General features: G+C 37.2%; 1 protein-coding gene across 2 annotated transcripts in view; it reads left to right on the forward strand.

Annotated features, from left to right (window-relative positions):
• Nucleotides 1-22,776, forward strand: part of CFAP299 (cilia and flagella associated protein 299) — a 644,411-nt gene that overhangs the window by 601,107 nt on the left and 20,528 nt on the right. For both annotated transcript variants that reach the window (XM_003923943.3, XM_074396342.1), the window contains exon 5: nt 20,178-20,307. In XM_003923943.3, coding sequence (XP_003923992.1) covers nt 20,178-20,307 — 130 coding nt within the window. The remainder of the gene's footprint in view (nt 1-20,177; nt 20,308-22,776) is intronic.

Here is a 22,776-nt window from a genome sequence, read left to right on the forward strand (position 1 = left end):
CCCTCTATCTGAAAGCCAGCAACAGTGTGTTAAATCCTTCTCATGCTTTGCATTTCTCCTACTTCTTCTGCCTTCCTCTTCTGCTTTTAAGATTTCAAGTCATTACACTGTACCTACCTGAATAATCTGGAATAATCTTCCTATTTTAAGGTCAAATGACTAGCAAACTGATAATGTCGGCAAAGTTGTTTTTTACCAAAGCACATAACATACCCGTGAATGCAATGCCAGGAGGGATAAATTCCTGTTCACTTAAGAAAGTTACTTTAGGCCCGTGAGAGAAGATCCCAAGATGGCCAAATAAAAGGCAGCTGTGAAAGCAGCTCCCAGCAAGAAAGATGCAGAAGCCGAGTGGTCTCCACAATTCCAAACAAGGTACCAGGTTCATTTTGTGGTTCTGGTTGGACAGTGGGTATAAACCAAATAGGGGAAGTTGCAGCAAGGTGGGGCACTGCCCCACCCAGGAGGAGCGTGCAATTGGCCAGAGGACCAGGGGAATCTCCCTTTCTGGGACTTCGGTTCAGATACAGCTCCATCCAGGCCCTCTACAACCCACAGAACAGGAGATCTTCAATGGGCTGAAAAGCCTCAGCGAGATGCCTTAACGGGGCAGAAGAGCAACTTCTGCCGGCAGTGCTGGGGCTGTCAGCATAGCTCTAGGCAGAAGCACTGGCTGATACTGAGAAAGCCAAAAAGCCAGTGTGACAGAGCTACCCACCCCACAGTAAGAAGGAGAACAGAACACAGGGAAACAGCCCAAATGGCAGGGTGGATCCCCCTGCCGCACAAAGCCCAGCAGGCCAAAAAACTATCACTCCAGAGTTAGGCACGCAGAACATCACTTAGACAGTGACCAGGAATGATCCAGCTCGGCTGGCAAAGGGAAGCCGCCATTACAGAAACTGGCCTAATTTTCCTGAGTAAATAAAAGATGCAGCAGCTCCACTGAATTTGTGGCAGCTCAGCAGTGCCTCTGCAGGCAGACAAAGGAAAGGCTGCCTCCCAAGCAGCTACCTGAGATGAAAACTATATGAATCTAAGAGTTGGGGAGAAAAAAGGACAAGAAGAATGAAACCATCAAAAACCAGAACTAAAATTAAATCCAGCTGGATTAAAGACTTAAACATCAGACCTAATACCATAAAAACCCTAGAAGAAAATCTAGACAAAACCATTCAGGACATAGGCGTAGTCAAGGACTTCATGACCAAAACACCAAAAGCATTGGCAACAAAAGCCAAGATAGACAAATGGGAACTAATCAGACTCCACAGCTTCTACATGGCAAAAGAAACAGTCATTAGAGTGAATCGGCAACCAACAGAATGGGAAAAAATTTTTGCAGTCTACCCATCTGACAAGGGGCTGATATCCACAATTTACAAAGAACTAAAACAGATCTACAAGAAAAAAAACAAACAAGCCCATTCAAAAGTGGGCAAAGGATATGAACACACTTTACGAAAGAAGACATACAGGAAGCCAACAAACATATGAAAAAATGCTCATCATCACTGGTCATTAGAGAAATGCACATCAAAACCACATTGAGATACCATCTCACACCAGTTAGAATTGTGATCATTAAAAAATCTGGAGACAACAGATGTTGGAGAGGGTGTGGAGAAATAGGAACACTTTTACACTGTTGGTGGGAGTGTAAATTAGTTCAACCATTGTGGAAGACAGTATGGCGATTCCTCAATAACCTAAAAATAGAAATCCCATTTGACCCAGCAATCCCATTACTGGGTATATATCCAAAGGATTATAAATCATTCTACTATAAGGACACATGCACGCGAATGTTCATTACAGCACTGTTTACAATAGCAAAGACCTGGAACCAACCCAAATGCCCATCGATGATAGACTGGACAGGGAAAATGTGGTACATATACACCATGGAATATTACACAGCCATCAAAAAGGATGAGTTCATGTCCTTTGTAGGGACATGGATGAACCTGGAAACCATCATTCTCATCAAACTGACACAAGAGCAGAAAATCAAACACTGCATGTTCTCACTCATACGCAGGTGTTGAACAATGAGAACACATGGACACAGGGAGGGGAGCACTACACACTGGGGTCCGTTGGGGGGAAATGGAGGAGGGACAGGGGGTGGGGAGGTAGGGAGAGATAGCATGGGGAGAAATGACAGATATAGCTGAGGGGAAGGAAGGCAGCAAATCACGCTGCCATGTGTGTACCTATGCAACAATCTTGCATGTTCTTCACATGTACCCCAAAACCTAAAATGCAATAAAAAAATAAATAAAATTAAATAAATAAATAAATAAATAAATAAAAACCAGAACGTTTCTCCCCAACCACAATTTCACAACTTCTCACCAGGAACGGAACAAAGCAGGAAATAAAACGAATTTGACGAGTTGACAGAAGTAGGTTTCAGAAGGTGGCTAACAACAAACTCCTCTGAGTTAAAGGAACATGTTCTATCCCAAAGCAAAAAAAAAAAAAAAAAATTAAAACCTTGAAAAAAACATTAGACGAAATGCTAACTAGAATAACCAGCTTAGAGAAGAACATAAATGACTTGATGGAGCTGAAAAACACAGCAGAAGAACTTCAGGAAGCATACACAAGTTTCAATAGCCAAATAGATCAAGCAGAAGAAAGGATGTCAGAGATTGAAGATCAAATCAATGAAATAAAACAAGAAGGCAAGAAAAGAGAACAAAGAGTGAAAAGAAATGAACAAAGCCTTCAGGAAATATGGGATTACATGAAAAGACCTAATCTATGCTTGATCAGTGTACCAGAAGATGACAGGAAGAATGAATCCAAGCTGGAAAACACTATTCAGGATATTATCCAAGAGAGCTTCCCCAATTTAGCAAATCAGGGCAACATTCAAATACAGGAAATACAGAGAACACCACAATGATACTCCTCTAGAAAAGCAACCCCAAGGCTCATAATCATCAGCTTCACCAGGGTTAAAACAAAAGATAAAATACTAAGGGCAGCCAGAGAGAAAGGTCGGGTCACCCACAAAGGGAAGCACATTATACTCACAGTGGATCTCTCAGCAGAAACCCTACAAGCCAGAAGAGAGTGGGAGCCTATATTCAACATCCTTAAAGAAAAGAACTTTCAACCTAACATTTCCTATCCAGCCAAACTAAACTTCATAAGTGAAGGAGAAATGAAATCCTTTATGTACAAGCAGTTGCTGAGAGATATTGTTACCACCAGACCTGCCCTGCAAGAGCTCCCAAAGGAAGCACTAAACACTGAAAGGAAAAACCAGTACCAGCCACTGCAAAAAAGAACCGAATGGTAAAGACCAATGATGCAATGAAGAAATTATGCCAACCAAAGGGAAAATCAACCAACCAGTAATAAAATATCAGGATCACATTCACACGTAACAATATTAACATTAAATGTAAATGGACTAAATACCCCAATCAAAAGACACAGACTGGCAAATTGGATAAAAAGCCAAGAAACATAAGTGTGCTGTATTCAAGAAACCCATCTCATGTGCAGAGACACACATAGACTAAAAATAAATGGATGGAAGATTTACCAAGAAATGGAGAGCAAAGAAAAGCAGGGTGGCAATTCTAGTCTCTTATTAAATGGACTTTAAACCAACAACTATCAAAAGAGGCAAAGAAGGGCATTACATTTCATAAAAGGATCAATACAAGAAGAGCTAATGATCCTAAATATATATGCACCCAATACAGGAGCACCTAGATACATAAAGTAAGTCCATAATGACCTACAAAGAGACTTTGACTCCCACACAATAATAGTGGGAGACTTTAACACTCCACTGTCAATATTAGACAGATCAACAAGACAGAAAATTAACAAGGAAATCCAAGACTTGAACTCAGATTTGGAACAAGTGAACTTAATAGATATTTACAGAATTCTCAACCCCAAATCCACAGAATATACATTATTCTCAGTGCTACATCATACTTACCATAAAATCGACCATATAATTGGAAGTAAATAAATCCTCCGCAAATGCAAAAGAACTGAAATCATAACAGTCTCTCAGACCACAGTGCAATCAAATTAGAACTCAGGATTAAGAAACTAACTCAAAACCACACAACTTCATGGAAACTGAACAACTGGCTCCTGAATGTAGCTTGGATAAATAATGAAATGAAGGCAGAAATAAAGATGTTCTTTGAAACCAACGAGAATGAAGACACAACATACCAGAATCTCTGCGACACATTTAAAGCAGTGTCTAGAAGGAAATTCATAGCAATAAATGCCCACATGAGAGCAAGGAAAGGTCTAAAATCAACACTCTAACATCGAAATTGAAAGAGTTAGAGGAGCAAGATTTTAAAAAAGCCTCAGAAGCTAGCAAGAGACAAGAAATAAATAAGATTAGATCAGAATTGAAGGAAATAGAGACACAAACATCCCTTTAAAAATCAACAAATTCAGGAGCTGGTTTTTTGAAAAGGTCAACAAAATAGACCACTAACCAGACTAATAAAAAAGAAAAGAGAGAAGAATCAAATAGATGCAATAAAAAAACAATAAAGGGGACATCACCACCGATTCCACAGAAATACAAACTACCATCAGAGATTACTACAAACAACTCTATGCACAAAAACCAGTATACCTGGAAGAAATGAATAAATTCCTGGACACTTGTACCCTTCAAAGACTAAACCAGGAAGAAGTTGGATCTCTGAATTGACCAATAACAAGGGCTGAAGTTGAGGCAGCAATTAATAGCCTACCAACTAAAAAAAAGCGCAGGTCCAGATGAGTTTACAGCCGAATTCCACCAGACATACAAAGAGGAGCTGGTATCATTTTTTCTGCAACTATTTCAAACAATACAAAAAGAGGGAATCCTCCCCAACTCATTTTATGAGACCAACGTCATCCTAATACCAAAACTGGGCAGAGATGCAACTAAAAAAGAAAACGTCAGGCCAGTATCCATGATGAACATCAATGGAAAAATCTTCAATAAAATACTGGCAAACAGAACGCAACAGCAAATCAAAAAGCTTATTCACCATGATCAACTAGGCTTCATCCTGGGGATGCAAGACTGGTTCAACATACCAAGTCTATAAATGTAATCCAGCACATAAACAGAACCAAAAACAAAAACCACATGATTATCTCAATAGATGCAGAAAAGGCCTTCAACAAAATTCAACAGCCCTTTATGCTAAAAAACCCTCCATAAACGAGGTGTCAGTGGTACATATCACAAAAAAAAAAGCTATTTACAACAAACCCACAGCCAATATCATACTGAATGGGAAAAAACTGGAAGCATTCTCTTTGAAATCTGGCACAAGACAAGGATGCCCTCTCTCACCACTCCTATTCAATATAGTATTGGAAGTTCTAGCCAGGGCAATCAGGCAAGAGAAAGAAATAAGGCACATTCAAATAGGAAGAGAGGAAGTCAAATTGTCTCTATTTGCAGATGACATGATTGTATATTTAGAAGACTCCATCATCTCAGCCCACAATTTCCTGAAACTGATGAGCAACTTCAGCAAAGGCTCAGGATACAAAATCAGTGTGCAGAAATCACAAGAATTTCTATACACCAATACAGACAAACAGAGCGCCAAATCAAAAGTGAACTCCCATTCACAATTGCTACAAAAAAAATAATAAAATACCTAGGAATACAACTAACAAAAGATGTAAAGGACCTCTTCAAGGAGAACTACAAACCACTGCTCAATGAAATAAGAGAGGACACAAACAGAAAAACATCCCATGCTCTTGGTTGGTAAGAATCAATGTCATGAAAATGGCCATACTACCCAAAGTAGTTTATAGATTCAACACTATCCCTATCAAGCTACCAAAGACCTTCTTCACAGAACTGTATAAAACTACTTCAAACTTCATATGGAACCAAAAGAGATCCCACATAGCCAAAACAATCCTAAGCAAAAAGAGCAAAGCCAGAGGTATCATGTGGCCTGACTTCAAACTATACTACAAGGCCACAGTAATCAAAACAGCATGGTACTGGTACCAAAACAGAGACAGGGACCAAGGGAACAGAACAGAGGTCTCAGAAGCAACAACACATATACAATCATCTAATCTTTGACAAACCTGAGAAAAACAAGCAATGGGGAAAGGATTCCCTGTTTAATAAATGATGCTGGGAAAACTAGCTAGCAGTGTGCAGAAAGCAGAAACTAGACCCCTTCCTGACACCTTACACTAAAATTAACTCCAGATGGATTAAATATCTAAACATAAGACCTAACACCATAAAATCCCTAGAAGAAAACCTAGGCAAAACCATTCAGGACATAGGCATAGGCAAGGACTTCATGGCTAAAACACCAAAAGCAATGGCACCAAAAGCCAAAGTAGACAAATGGGATCTAATAAAACTCCAGAGCTTCTGTACAGCAAAGGAAACAATCATTAGAGTGAACCAGTAACGAACAGAATGGAAAAGTTTTTTGCAATCTATCCATCTGACAAAGGACTAATATCTGAATCTACAAAGAACTGAAACTGATTTACAAGAAAAACAAACAAACAAACCCATTCAAAAGTGGGTGAAGGATATGAACAAACACTTTACAAAAGAAGACATCAATGAGGCCAACAAACATGAAAAAATGCTCATCATCACTGGTCGTTAGAGAAATGCAAATCAAAACCACATTGAGATACCATCTCACACCAGTTAGAATGGCAATCATTAAAAAATCTGGAGACAACAGATGCTGGAGAGGGTGTGGAGAAATAGGAACACTTTTACACTTGGTGGGAGTGTAAATTAGTTCAACCGTTGTGGAAGACAGTGTGGCAATTCCTCAAGGACCTAGAAATAGAAATCCCATTTGACCCAGCAATCCCATTACTGGGAATATACCCAAAGAATTATCAATTGTTCTATTATAAAGACACATGCACATGTATGTTCATTGCAGCACTGTTTACAACAGCAAGACCTGGAACCAACCCAAATGTCCATCATCGATAGACTGGGTAAAGAAAATGTAGCACATGCACACCATGGAATACTATGCAGCCATAAAAAACAATGAATTCATGTCCTTCATAGGGACATGAATGAATTTAGAAACCATCATTCTCAGCAAACTGACGCAAGAACAGAAAACCAAACACCGTGTTATCACTCATGGTGGGTGTTGAACAATTCGAACACGTGGATACAGGGAGGGGAGCATCACACACTGCCATAGTAGGAGGTGGCTAGGGGAGGGACAGCAGGGATGGGGATCTTGGGGAGGGATAATGAGGGGATAAATACCAGATATAGGTGATGGGGGGATGAAGGCAGCAAACCACCTTGCCGTGTATGTACCTATGCAACAATCCTGCATGATCTGCGCATGTACCCCAGAACCTAAAGTACAATAAATAAATTTAAAAAATGACCATGAGGAATATAGCTAGGAAAGGAGGCTGATAATGCATGAACTTGTGCTAAAACATTAAAATGCAATAAAGTTGCTAAGAGCCTCCAAAAAAAAAAGAAAAGAAAGTTACTTTAATGACCTGGTGCTCCACTGCTAACTTGGTGATGTCTCTCCAGATATAGCAATAGAGAAGGAAGTCTCTCTCCTCCAGCATTCTGTCCTGTTTCTTCATCATAGTTCAAAGCTGTTTAAACCTACATTCACAGTACTCATTCATAATATTATGCTCTTTAACTGCACATCTCTTTTTAGTTTTCACACATTCAGAGCCATTTAACCACAGGCACAGGCACAGTATCTCAGCCTGAAAGAGTGGCCAACAAACCTATGCCTCACAACAAACCTATACTACTGAATTTTCTAGCTGATACCTAGGACCCAAGCCCCACTATGGTTTTCTCCCCCATTATACTGATTTCTTTTAATGAAAATTCTTCTTTTGTCATGTAGTCATGACTGGAAAATTATGATTCTAGAAAAGCCTAGAAATTTATCCACGGATATGAAGGAAAAGTATGGTGATTACAATGAAGAATTTCTGACTACTCACAGAAAGATCAGTCAAGCAAAAGAGTATCCCTATATTCATAATGTAGAAATAAGGATGTGGTTGTAATGGCTCAACATATTTTCTTAGTCATGCAATTTGCATTGCCAAGACCTTGCAGGAAGGAGAGAATATGTTAAGCCAAAGAATGTTTATTATTTTTAAAGAACAGAATCTTAATCTTATAATTCCAGTAGTAACAGCAAAGATTACTTATCCATAAAATCTCTTTGGCCTAAGTTAAATATACACTAGTCCCTAAGAGGACCATTACCAATAACAGCTACCAAATTTTGGTGTTTATTTTACCATTCCTTTTCTGCATTTGACAATGGGGATCTCCCCATTATTTTTTCATACCTCATATTCCCTTCTGTCCTCACAGTACTATTCTATTATGACTCCCCTTGTGTATTTGTCTGCAAATCTGATCTTCTTAGGACCTTCCACATTTTCCTAAATGTTGATGTTTCATAAAGTCTCTTAACAGTGCACTGTTTATCTAATTCCCATCAAATCAGTAGAGCAAAAGATCAGACATGCTTAAGAAAAATTTCCCTTCATAGAAACTGCAGGCATTGTCAAGGTGTTTTCTTCTAACATGCCTACGTGGTAGTACCACTACCCATCCAGTCTCCATCACACCACTACCCATCCAGTCTCCATCACACCACTACCCATGCAGTATATATCACACCACTACCCATCCAGTGTCTATCACACCACTACTCATTAACACCCAATAGCACCACTACCCATCCAGTCTCTGTAGCACCACTACTTATGAATACTCAGTTGCACCACTATCCATCCAGTCTCTATGGCATCACTACCCATGCAGTCTCTATGACACCAATATCCATGTAGTCTCTATGACACCACTACCCTTCCAGTCTCTAGAGCATCATCATCCATCAGTCTCTATAGCACCACTATCCATCCAGTCTCTATAGCAGCACTATCCATCCAGTCTCTATGACACCACCACCTGTCTAGTCTCAATGGTACCACTACCCATTCAGTCTCTATGACACCATTATCCATTGAGTCTGTATGGCACCACTACCCATCAAGTCTCTATAGCACCACTATCCATCCAGTCTCCATAGCACCACTATCCATCCAGTCTCTACAGCACCACTACCCATCTAGTCTCTATGGTACCACTACCCAACTATGGTACCACTACCTGTCCAGTCTGTATAACACTACTATTCATCCAGTCTCTATGGCACCACTACCCATCCAGTCTCTATAGCACCACTACTCATCCAATCTCTATGGCAACACTATCCATCCAGTCTCCATGACACCACTAACTATCCAGTCTCTATGGTGCCACTATCCATCCCATCTCTGAAGCTAGGAACCTAAGGATCATCTGTAACACTGCTCAATAATGACTTCTATAATTGCTATCTTCTATATAATTCGTATATTATATATCATTTTCTCCAACTTCATAATGTAGAATCCTATTTCTATTCTAGCCTGGGTTTATGAGACAGATTCTAAACTGGTACCCTGACTTCCAGCTCTTTCTGCCTCAAGCCGCTTCAATCCATTCTCCATCCATTACCAGGAAGGACCAAGAACTGCAAATCGGGCATAACTCTTTATTGCTTACACCCTCAGATGCCCTTATTAACTTCCAAATAAAGTTCATATTGTTTGATGTTGTAAACTAGACCTTCTGAGATTTGTTCTGTGGGTATGTCTCCAGTCTCATTTCTTACACACTAATATTATGAAATACATATTTGGTCTTCATTACCACCTCTTGGCATATAGCTCCTAAAATTCTTGTAACCTTCAAAGTTATGTCTTTCTGTATGCTAATGAGATGACTGGGATTTGGGGGTCCTAGGTAACTGTAGGATGGGTGCAACACCAGAAAGAACAAAGCATGATCAGATGTTTGGGATTTTCAGTCCCATCGTCACCCCTTACAACAGCCTCTAGAAAAGGAGCTGAAGATTAAGGTTATCACCAATGGCCACTTCCTTTATAAATTATGCCAATTTAATTAGGCCTCCATAAAAACCCAAAGGGACAAGGTCCAAAGGGCTTCTGGATAGCTGGAAATGTAGAAGTCCCCAGGAAGGGCTTCTTCTTTATGGAAGCCCTTTCCATACCTCTCTCTACGCATCTCTTCATCTGTATCCTTTGTAATATCCTTATAATAAACCAGTGAACATGTTTCCCTGAGTTCTGTGAACTGCTGTAGCAAATTAGTAGAAGCCAAGGAGAGAGTCATGGGGTTTCCAATTAATAGCCAATCAGTTGGAAGCACAGATAAAACAACTTAAAGCTTGTGATTGACATCTGAAGTGAGCGATGTGGGTGGAGCATCTTAAGGACTGAACCTCCAACCTGTGGGATCTCACACTATCTCCAGATAGATAGTGTCAGCATTAAACTGAAATAAGACACCCAGCTGCAAAATTGTTTGCTTGCTGGTGTTTGGGGAAAGCCTCCCACACATTTGGTCACAGAAATCTGTGTTGATTGCCGTGGGTGAGAATGGTGGGGGAAAAATTGTGTTTTCTCAGTTAGACACACCGGCTTACACTTTTGATTCCACTAATATTGACTTGCTGGCCAATTGTTTCCCAGGAAAAATTGGACAGAACTACTTTGAAGCCAGAAAACCTCCAAAGATCCTTATTTTCCTACATGTTTCCCTTAGAACTTCAAAGATGGCCCAGTTGAGTGGGAGGAATGACGGAAGATGGTTTCTGAGACAGGCAGCACCCCATTCAAACAAGACAATTGGCAAAATCGACATGAACAATGTCAAGTATTTGGAGATGTTCTGGACCAGATCACCAGTTCTGTTCAACTTGAAGCAGGTCATGTCTCACTCGGGTGTTAACCCTGGCACTTGCACAAGCAATTGCTTCTACAAGAGTCATTTCATAGCTATAGCATGCCAATGATCAGTGCAAGACAAGAGGGGGCTCAGTAACACAAAAAGACTGCACAGGGAGGCTTGATTTCAATTACCATCCTGATTTAGCTAGATGATTTAGCTAGCTGGTGTAGCTAATTTTAACATTCTCTCTCTCTCTCTCTCTGTCACACACACACACACACACACACACACCCTTGGCCTAGTGAACTAGAGCAAAACTTAATGGTTTTCAATCCTACTCTAACACACAAAGTGAAGTAAGCCAAATTTTCAATAGAAATCACTCTGCATCTTCCATGAGATGAAACAACTATTTCTTCGTGGCTGCTTTTTCAACTGTAAGGAGACAATTGCCATCAAAAGTCCCACTTGGGAGATTATTCCTTGCCTTCCTTCTGTGGTTTGCTCTTAGGGGAGAGTCTTTACTGATTCCATAGGTTAGCAGGACTTTTGGCCTAGCCTGAAATCTGACATATAGTAGTAATTAGCAAAGTCCAGCCATGAGAAAAATCATCTTAAAATATAGACTGAATGCCCATTCTGCTATATAACACCTAGAACATTCTGTAATTTCAATTTTCCCTTTTCCCACGTATCAAAATAATAATAATGATACTTTACTAAATGATCTAAGGAACTAAATGAACCTTCTGACTGTTGCCATAATGCTTAACGTTCTTAATTTTTTAAATAAAGAATATAGTAGGTTTTTCAACCATTATCTATGTTTTCCTAAATAGCATATCCATTTATTAAATTTCAGATTGAGGTTAGAGATACAATATATAGTCATAAATAGGAGCCAAGTTAACTGACTTATAACAACACTGAACTTTAGATTTTATATTCTTATCAACCCAAATAACTGATCAAACATAATTTTTTACATGTAATATAACATTTCAGAAAATTAGTCTATTGCAGAATATATTATTGCCTTGATATTATTTGAAAAACATAAAAAATAACATGAATATTTATTATTCTAGATTAAATTTTGTGTCACTGTACCACAAATGCAATTTCATGTAATATAATTTTCCACAGCAATAAAATGAAATAAGATGAATCAAACATAAAAAACATATTTTAGCATTGTTTAAACATCTCTATCATATTTTTGGCAAATCTATGGCAAAACCTTGGAATCATTTAGCAGAAACATTGAATATATGAATTCTAATTCAACAGTGTTTAAATGATTTGTAAGTGTGGAGACTACACGTCTGATTCCCCAGGATAGTCCAGGCTTACTCTTGTCTTGGCACAATTGTTAGTAACAGCCTGTGTCTTTAGCAATAGAGTCCTAGTTTGGAAAATAAAATTATAGAATCATCTTTTTTAAAGGCCAGCTACACAAAGATAAAAATAAAAGATAATAGTGCGTAACACTTAAATGTCACCATGATTAATATAAATCTTCTATTTTCCCTTTTATCAAAAAATTATATATTTAAGGTGTACAACTGTGAAATATATATGTATACATTGTGAATAATCACCACAATCAAGCTAGTTAACATATCTATCACTTAACCTTGTTATCGTTTTCCCTTCCCTCCCTTCTTCCCTTCCTTTTCCTTCCTTCCTTCTTTCCTTTCTTCTTTCATTTCTTCCTTCCTTCTCTCCTCCTTCCTTCTTTCCTTTCTCTTCTTTCTTTCTTTCTTTTCTTTTATTTTGAGAAAACTTAGGACCTACAGTACTGTATTATTACCCATAAGTCATCATGCTACACATTAAATCACCGAAACATACTCATCACTTCAACCAACATCTTCTCATTTCTCAGCACCCCTTGGCAACCATCAGTCTACTCTGCATCTATGAGTTTGGCTCTTTTAGGTTCCACATATATGTGAGATCAAATAGTATTTACCTTACTGTCTGGCTTATTTCTCTTAACATTAGTGCCCAACGGGTCTGTCCATGATGTCACAAATGGCAGGATTTCTTTCTCTTTTAAGGCAAAACTATATTTGCATTGAATCTGTAGATGACTTGATATAGTATAGACATTTTTAAAATGTTAGTTGTTCTAACACACAAACATAAGACATATTTCTATTTTTTATGTCATCTGTTTCTTTCATCAATGTTTTCTAGTTTTTAGTGTATATATCTTTCACTTCAATTATTTTTATTTTTAAGTTTGTTTTCAAGGCTACTATAAATGTTACTGTTTTCTTAATTTCATTTTTAGAGAGTTCATTGTTAATGTATATAAATGCAACCGAACTTTTATTGATTTTATCCTGTAACTTTACTGAATTCATTTATTAATTATAACAATATTTTGGTCAAGTCAATAAGGGTTTCTGTATATAAGATCATATCATTTGCAAACAGAGGCAATTTTACTTCTTTCTTTCAAATTTGAAGGTCTTTTATTTCTTTTTCTTTCTTATTTGTTCTGGTTAGGTCTTATGGTACACACTGAATATAAATGGTGAGAGTAGGCATCCTTGTCTTGTTCCTAATCTTGGGGAAAAATCTTTTAGCTTTTCACCATTTAATATGATATTACCTGTAGATTTGCTATATATGGCCTTTATTGTGTTGAAGTACATTCCTTCTGTACTAATTTATTGAGAGTTTTTACCATGAAAGGATGTTGACTTTTGTCAAATGCATTATTTTTGCATCTATTGAGATTGTGATTTTTATCATATGATGATATATCACATTTATTGATTTGCATATGTTTAGCCATCCTTGTATCCCAGGGGAAAAAATCCTACTTGATATTAGTGTATAATCTTTAGATATCCTATTCAATTTAGTTTGTTGTAATTTTGTTGAAGAATTTTTATCTATGTTTATCAGGATTATTGGTCTAGAATAGTCTTTGCAGGTGGATTATTTGTCTGGCTTTTGTATCAGGATAAAGTAGACCCCGTAAGATAAATTTTGAAGTATTCCCTCATTTTGTAAGACTTCAGGAGAATTAGGGTTAATGTTTTGTAGTTCTTGTTCTCTTTTTAATCTTCTGTCTTTTTTCCTTTAAGATTCGTTAATTTTTTGTGGTGTTATGTTTTGATTGTGCATTTTTAAATTTTTGGATATCTGCTCCTGGTGTTTTGTTTTTTGTATGTTTTTGAAGCTTACATAAGACATCTTATGGTTATCTCAGGCTATTTTAAACTTACAAAAACCTAACTTTGATCACAAACAAGAATTCTACACTTTTACTTCTCCCTCCATTTTGTTATTGATAACATATCCCTATTTACACCTTTTATAACATATATCCATTAACAAGTTATTCTATTTATAGTTATTTTTAATACTTTTTTCCTTTAGATTTTACATAAAATGATCTTTATGTAATCACTATAGCATTAGAAGATTCTGAACTAGGGTACGTACTTATCTTTATCAGTAAGTTTTATACTTTTAAGTTTTCATGTTGTTACTTAGTGTCCTTTTGATTTATCTTGAAGAACATCCTGTAGCATTTCTTGTAAGGCAGGTATAGTGTTGATAAACTTGCTTGACTTTTGTTCATCATTGAAAGTTTTTATCTCTCCTTCATTTTTTATGGATAACTTTGCCAAGTAAATTATTTTTTGTTGTAAGGTTTTGGTTGCTGTTGTTGTTTTCTTTCAGCACTTTAAATATATTGTTACACTCTCTCCTGGCCTATAAAATTTCTACTCAGATTTCTGCTAATGATCTTATTATTGGGGAGAGGTGAATGTTCCCTTTGTGGATGATGAGTCATTTATTTTGCTGCTTCCAAAATTCCCTTTGACTTTTGACAATTTGATTAGAATGTGTCTCAGTGAAGATTGATTGAAGTTTAGCCTATTTGGGAATCTCTGTGCATCATGGATTTGGATTTTCAATCTTTTTCCCAATGTCTACAAAGTTTTATCTATTTTTTTAAGCAATCTTTCATTTCCTTTATTTTTCTCTGCTCTTTCTGGAACTTTCATACTACATGTACTGTCTCATTTGATGGCATCCTACAAGTAATACAAGCTTTCTTCACTCTTTTTCATTCTTTGTCATTTTAGCTTTCTGACTGAATAATTTCAAATGATCTGCCCTTGAGTTTGCTGATTCTTTCTTCTGTTCGAGAAAGTGAGCTGTTGTAGCTCTCTATTCATTTTTTTAATCATTGTAATCTTCAGCTTTATGATTTCTATTTCTTTGTTTAATTTCTCACTTTGTTTATGTAATGCTTTTAATTTAGTTGTAAATCTGTGTTCTTTTGTAGCTCATTGAGCTTATATAAGATGGCTATTTTTAATAATTTGTCACACAACTTGTAAATATTTCTTTTATGTCAGCCACATGAACTTTATTTTGTTCCTTTGGTGGTGTCATGTTTCTTTGATTCTTCATATTTTTAAAGTTTTGTGTTGAAAAAGCAGTCCCATTTTCAAGTCTTTACTATCTGTTTTCAGTGGAGACCTTCACAAGTCAGCTTACCTAGAGATTTTGAGCATCTCTCAGGCTTTTTTATGGGTATGCCCACCCCACTTCTCTTTTATCCTCCTATGAGTAAGTCCTGGGATTGTATGCTTTCTCTTGATCCTGTTAAGGCAGGCCAGGTGTTGAAAGCCTCTTTATTTTTCATATGGCAATGCTCTGACATATTTAGTCTTGTGTGCCTTTTCCCAGTCCTGCAGCACTGAGCTAGCTGCTGATATACATGCACTCTGTATGAGGATTTGCTCACACCATCTCAGGAGTGCATGTAGAATGAAGAAGGTGCATATTAGCCAGTAGGGGACACTGCCAGTGACGTTTTTCCATAGAGCTCACAGGTCGGCCTCTTGTGTAGTTCCTAAGCCACGTAGTAGGATATATGGCCATATTTTGAGATCTGCACAGTGTTGCTTTTAAGTCTCATCCCTTCCTCCGTGCTCCTGTTCCCCCCAAGATTATTTAGTCATGCCAGTCACCTCAGAAATCTGATAACAGGAAGACCAATTTAAGCCTCTTGGTTACCATTCCATAAAATTGGGGAAGCTAGGTCCTCACTCAGCTCTCACTTTCCCCTATGGGAGAAATCATGGGCCTGGGGGATCTCCCTTAGCCGTACATAGACTATGCTGCCGTAGAAGAGAGTGATGTGGATAAAGTGTAACTGTTCTTACCCACTTAGTGTGTTTATCCTCAATCATTTTTTTCCTTGAACAGGGTTCTAGAATCTCTCCACTATGCAATTCCTAGATCATTTTTAAAATCGATGTTGCTGTGGGGGTGTGAGGGCTGGAGTCTCCTATTCTGTTATTTTGATCTTCGTAAGTTTTTTACTTTATTTTTGTTTGTACAAATTCCCTTTAAATACTAATATATCTCTGTTCTAAAAAGTTAGACCATGTAAATATATATAAAAATTACTCAGCCTCATACTACTGTGCTCTAATCAGTTAAAGGCCTCATTCAATTATTTTAATTTGGCATGAGGACAATGGTAAATATAAGCACACAGATAGGTACTGAGATTATATACTTGTGTAATGAGTCATAAAATGGTCATCTAGATAATTCAGAATGTCCAGTTTTCCATTTGTGTCTATGGAGGATTGGTTCCAGGACCTCCCATAGATACCAAAATCCACGAATACTCAAGTCCTTGATATAAAATTATATGTAAATGTAGTATAAATAGTTGTTACACTGTATTGTTTAGGAAATGATGACAAGGAAAAAAAAGTGTGCATATGTTCAATAAAGACACATTTTTTCCCAAATATTTTGAATACAAGGTTTGTATTCCATAGATGTGGAATACAAGGGACTGACTATATTTATATTTTACATATATTAAACTGCTCAGAGAGTTCACATTCCCAGAAATTTGCCATGGATATCAGTTTAAGGAACACTGTGCTAGACCAGTTTCCCAAGAACATGTTTACTTCATAGAAACCCTAATCATAACACCTAACTGGAACATACTGGGTACTAGTTAAATGTTTGTTTAATGAAAAATTTCAAGAATTTAAAGCAGCCTAGATGTCATAGGAAACCATTAAATAGGAACTTTCTAAATTAGCTCAACTCTTTTGTTCTTATGTTTCTCCAAAGTCCAAATATCTTTCACATACAGCTGTATTTGTTTGTTCCTGCACTGCTATAAAGAGACATCTGAGACTGGGTATTTTTTAAGAAAACAGGTTTAATTGGTTCACGGTTCCACAGGCCACACAGGAAGCATTGAAAACTCCCTGAGGCCTCTTCAAAAGCAGATGCCTCCATGCCAGAAACATGGCAGGAAGCATGCCAGGAAGCACGGTAGCATCTACTTTTGGAGAAGCCTCAGGGAGCTTTCAGTCATGGCATAAGGCAAAGAGGGAACAAAGTGGAAGGCACTTCACATGGCTAGAGCAGGAAGAAAAAAATGGGAGAGGTTTACACACTTTTAAATAACCAGATCTCACAAGAACTCAATCACTATTGTGAGGACAGTACTAGGAAGGAAATGTGCCTCCATGTAACCTCCTTCCAGGCCCCACTTCCAACACTGGGGATTACAATTCAACATGAAATTTGGGAAGGGACACAGATCCAAATCATATCAACGGCTTTCAAATTTATCATCTCCATTCCAGCTAACTGGATGGGAAAAATAACATGGAAGGTTTTGATGGGCCCAGGCTAGTAGTGGTAAATAGCACTTTTGCCCTTTTTACAGTGACTCAATTTCTATTACATGGCTACCCTGCAAGAGGTACCATAGTTGTAGTCTAGAGTTCTACTAAGAAAAAGTTGAAAATTTGTATTTTGATCAGCAGTCATATATGCTACAGAGCTTCAGGTAGTGTAGTCACCACCAGTAGTATGTGGGACAAAGAGTACATGTATTAGTCAGTGCAGGCTCTGGAGTAAGTCTTTAATTGGAATCCAAGTGATGTCATTTCCCTGTCACTTCTGCATGGATAAAATGGATATTTTACACCAGATGATTAATTCATTGGACATAAAACAGAACCTAGCACATGACCATTATTAGATAATTGTTATTTATTTTTATTAAATATTAATAATTACCAGCTACTATAATTGGCATGTGAAATAAAGCTTGTTTTCCATCTCTGCTTGGGAGAGCAAAAGTATTGATGAAACAAGAAAAATATCTTCATCAAAAGAACCATAATATTTTATATAAATGCTTTCTACATGAGAAAGTAAATTTGTATTTATATAAAATCTTCCTGGACTTCAATAATGAGACTTTTAATTTGGGGTCTATGCAACAAGATAAGAATGTGTGATATAAACCATGCCACTCTCAGCATATCTCCGACTCAAATATTTTGGTAGAATTATCTGTATCTATATCTCTCATAAATAATTATTGAGGGAGAAACATATGTAAAGTTGAAAATCACACCCATGTCCCCCACTTCAATTGGGCAATATTCTAAGTGAACTGTCAACAGTATGGATATCAAATGATGTTTTTTACTGTGAATTAAACTAAATTGGAAAATCCACCTTGCGTATATAGTCAAATTGACTCCTAATGCCTTCACCATTGAATGGACTGGCAGTAATACAGACTCATCCTGTGCCATCACTCCACTGGGGGCTGAGCCTACCATCATAAATCTCACTTGTGAATGCTTATTAAGTTGAGGGTCTAAAAGGCCATGAATGCACAACACTTTTTCTTGGTTCACAAATCACATAGTCATTCCTGTTTTCTTAGGGTGAATTGATAAACAGGCAAAGATGGTTGGAAAATTACTTTTTGTACTCTGTGACTCAATAGGACAGACATTCTAACATTCTATGTCTTGGCCATAGAAAATGTAGTAGGGGTAGAAAATTGTTCTCACTGATTTGCTCCCTCCCAGTAACATAAATATGTGATCTATAAAATCAATTCTTTCCAAGTATTTAAAAATTTGAGAGTAAACATTGCACTTTTAGGTAATAATATGAAAGTAGTAATAATGATGCCTCAGGAAACAATACAATTCAGTGAGTTCAATCAATGAAATTCACTCTTTCCAAAAAAGAAAGGGAATAATAGAGGGCAAAACAACCTAGAAATAGGATTGAAAGATTATCATTAAAAATAAATATTATAAATATTTGAGAGACACCCTGGTTTATGTTATTTCTGTGACAGTTATTTTAAAAGCAAATATAGTGTTAGAAATGTATTAGTAGGAATAAGACACATAAAAATAAGTATATTGAGGATTCTTTCAACTCATATGACAGTATTACATTCATTCTGACAAGTAAGTACAAAACAGGATGTAGAAAAAAACAGTAAGTTTCCATATAAGATAGAAAAATAAAATAAAATGTGCCAGGGCAGTGGATCACACCTGTAATCCCAGCACTTCGGGAGGCCAAGGTGGGCGGAACACGAAGTCAAGAGATCGAGACCATCTTGGCCAATGTGGTGAAACCCCATATCTACTAAAAATACAAAAATTAGCTGGGCATGGTGGCAGATTCCTGCAGTCCCAGCTACTTGGGAGGCTGAGGAAGGAGAATTGCTTGAACCCAGGAAGCAGAGGTTGCAGTGAGCCAAGATCACGCCGCTGCACTCCAGCCTGGCAACAGAGTGAGACTCAGTCTCAAAATAAATAAATAAAATGCTAGAAGGCAAAGCTGAAAAATAGAAAGTGCATATATGTGCTTTGAAACACACAAATTTTGATTGAAATATTAGCCCTGTGACATGTTAATTTCAAGACTTTAATGATGCTAGTTGACATCCCGTAGTCTCTTTGCTTTGTCCATAAAATGAGAGCAACTTCATATGGGTGTTGTGATAGCAGAGGTCATATCATGTTTGGCCCACGGTAACACTCAAACGTAAATAATTTCCTCACCCCCTGGGAAACATATTATTGAAAAAAAAAAAAACTGGAGGCTGAAATAAATGAATTTATTTGGAATTGTTTTGAATGAAAAGAGGTGATTTAGTATACCCTCCCATCCAGTAAACAGTCTGTTAACACCCTGAAGAACCTGCACTCGAACAAACAGCCTTACATTGCATCAATTTTCATTTGGACTTCCTGGGAATGTAATAATGCTGTAATAGGACGTAGGCCTCAGAAGTGTTCAGAAAATCATGCAAAACCATCGTAAACATGTGTCTAAATAATTTGAGAATAACCCAATCTAATCTCTTGTGCAAGTATTTTAATCTGTGTATAGCATGTCTTATTCACTTATCTTATGACCGAACTTCCCCAAATCGTTCTGAAACTATATTTGTCAATTTAATGCATTATACAACTTAATTTCTAATAAATGTTTATTTTTATAGCTTTTACAACTGGGACACTAATATTGCTGTTTGTAACTCAAGTCCCAACTATCAAGTGATTGCCGATAATCCAGAAGGCTTACTTTTCAAATTCAAAAGAGACAGAAAAATTCTCAATGTGGACCCAAAGGTAACTCTGCTTTTACAGTTAGATATCTCTTAACATGTTATTGTATTTCTGCCATTATTCAAAAATCTATTAAGTATTTGACACTCTTAAGTTGTTAACTTTAGAAAGGAAAAAACATTTTGAAACTTAGAGCATATACTACCTTTAAAAAAAAACACTCTAATGCTTCATAAATTATTAGAAATTAATAAAAGAACTCACAAGTGGAAACACTTCTTTTTTAAATATCTATTTTATTGCATTTTAGATTTGGGGGTACATGTGAAGAACATACAAGATTGTTGCATAGGTACATACGTGGCAGTGTGATTTGCTGCCTTCCTCCCCATCACCTATATCTGGCGTTTCTCCCCATGTTATCCTTCCCCAACTCCCCACCCCCCACAGTCCCTCCTCTATACCGCCCCCACCACAAAGCCCAGTGTTCTCAGGAAACTGACACAAGAACAGAAAATCAAACACCGCATATTCTCACTCATAGGTGGGTGCTGAACAATGAGAACACATGGACACAGGGTGGGGAGCATCACACACTGGAAACACTTCTTAATATTTGCATTGCACCAAGGAGTCAGTGGGCCACGCATATGCTTCCCCTGATCCTGGAGATATCCAGCTGCTTTTTGCTGTTAGTTAGAAAAGGGAGACTCTTACCTTACATTTGTACTCAGAATTCTAATACCCCTCTGTGTATGTGACTAACACTAAAAATGGGATAGTTCGTAATATATTTGTGTTAATTTGGAAAACACTTTTACTGAAATATTTTAAAGACATGTCTCATGATATTTTGAATTTGTTCAAAGAAAAATATTTACATCTTGCATATTTTCAAAGACTGCATTTGGATCATGACTTTTTCTTACAATTTGTCATAAGTCTAGGGATGAAAGTTGAAACTTTGCTTGAAGTCATTACGTGTTTGAGTTGTATCAGTAGGTTTCATTTTGTTGTTGTTTTATAATTTTGAAAACTATTATTCACATGACAGCATCACTCTAAAACCCAAATGCACGAAAAACATTCCTTCATAGTAAAATAAATAAAAATGATGTGATACATATGGAATATAGGCAAAGACGGGAGGAGTCAGGTTATAATAACTTTTCCAAAAGTTTTTAGAAAACCAAAGTAAAAAATCCCGTCTATATATCATCTCCACTTAGTACAGCTCCTTGCACATAAAAAGTGCTAAGTGGCCATGTGTTTGAAGGATTAATGAACAAAATTCTGTAGCAAGAAATAAATGATTACCTGAAATGAGATTTAGCTACAAATATCAGAAATGCTGACATAGTAACTTAAGCAGGGTAGAAGCTGCTTTCTCTTCCATATGTAAGTCTAGATAGTGACAATCCAAGGTTGATATGACAGCTCTGCAGTCATCTGGGCCAGGGTGGCCCTCATTTTCCTGGGCCAAGATGGATCTCCAGCCAAAACAACCACATTCAAAACGTAATGCATGGATGAGGGTGAGAGGGTACAAAGAATATTCCCCTGCTGCCTTTAAAGAAAGTTTTCAAAAGGCTACCACACAAATGTTCACTTATGTTCCATTATAAGAAGTTAGTCTTATGGAGATGATTAACCACATGCAAAGCTGGGAAATACAATCTTAATTCAAGTGGCATGCACCCAGCTAAAAACAGGTATTCTGAGACAGGGAAAAGAGTTTAAGGAGACAACTGGCAAATTCTAACACAATGCTATTGCTTTTGAAATAGTAATGCTCTTTTTTGATCTGAGGCTTCTCATTAGTGAAATGCTATTTATTAAGTTTTCGGTACTTTGCCCCAACTGATCTCATTTTGGTTTTGTTGTTGTTGTTGTTGTTTAAATTTATTTCTTTTACTTTAGGTGCATACTATATCCGGCATGTCTCCCCGTGTTATCCCTCCCTCCCCTCCCCTCCCTCCCCAACCCCTGCTGTCTCTCACCTACCCACCACCAACTGCCCCCAGTGTGTGATGCTCCTCTCCCTGAGTCCCCGTATTCTTGTTGTTCAACGCCCACCTATGAATGAGAACATGCGGTGTTTGGCTTTCTGTTCTTGTGTCAGTTTGTTGAGAAGTAAAGAGGAACCATTATGAAGAAGTAGAGTTGATAAACTACTCTGGTATTCATTGATTCATAATAAATATGGCCCTAAAACTCTGATCCAGTACTTCATTTCACTTCCTTAGAAGTCTAAACTATATAAATAAGAAAAGATTTTAAATTATTAACACTCTTGTTAAGATGCATAAAAGAAATATTTGAATCAATTTTGAGTGACATCATATTTAAACTATTTTAGGGCTGTATTTTAACTAATGGCATATTTCAAGAATGTATGCCATGAATTGTAGCTTTTATGGTCTTTGGGGAATCATTATTGAATGTGAACTGTTGCTTAAACATGGTTCAAATAATTTTTAACTAAAACTCTTACTTCCCAAATAGTCAACTATGAGATTTCAACATGACATA

The sequence above is a fragment of the Saimiri boliviensis genome, chromosome 3, assembly GCF_048565385.1.
Source record: "Saimiri boliviensis isolate mSaiBol1 chromosome 3, mSaiBol1.pri, whole genome shotgun sequence".
NCBI classification, from domain to species: domain Eukaryota; kingdom Metazoa; phylum Chordata; class Mammalia; order Primates; family Cebidae; genus Saimiri; species Saimiri boliviensis.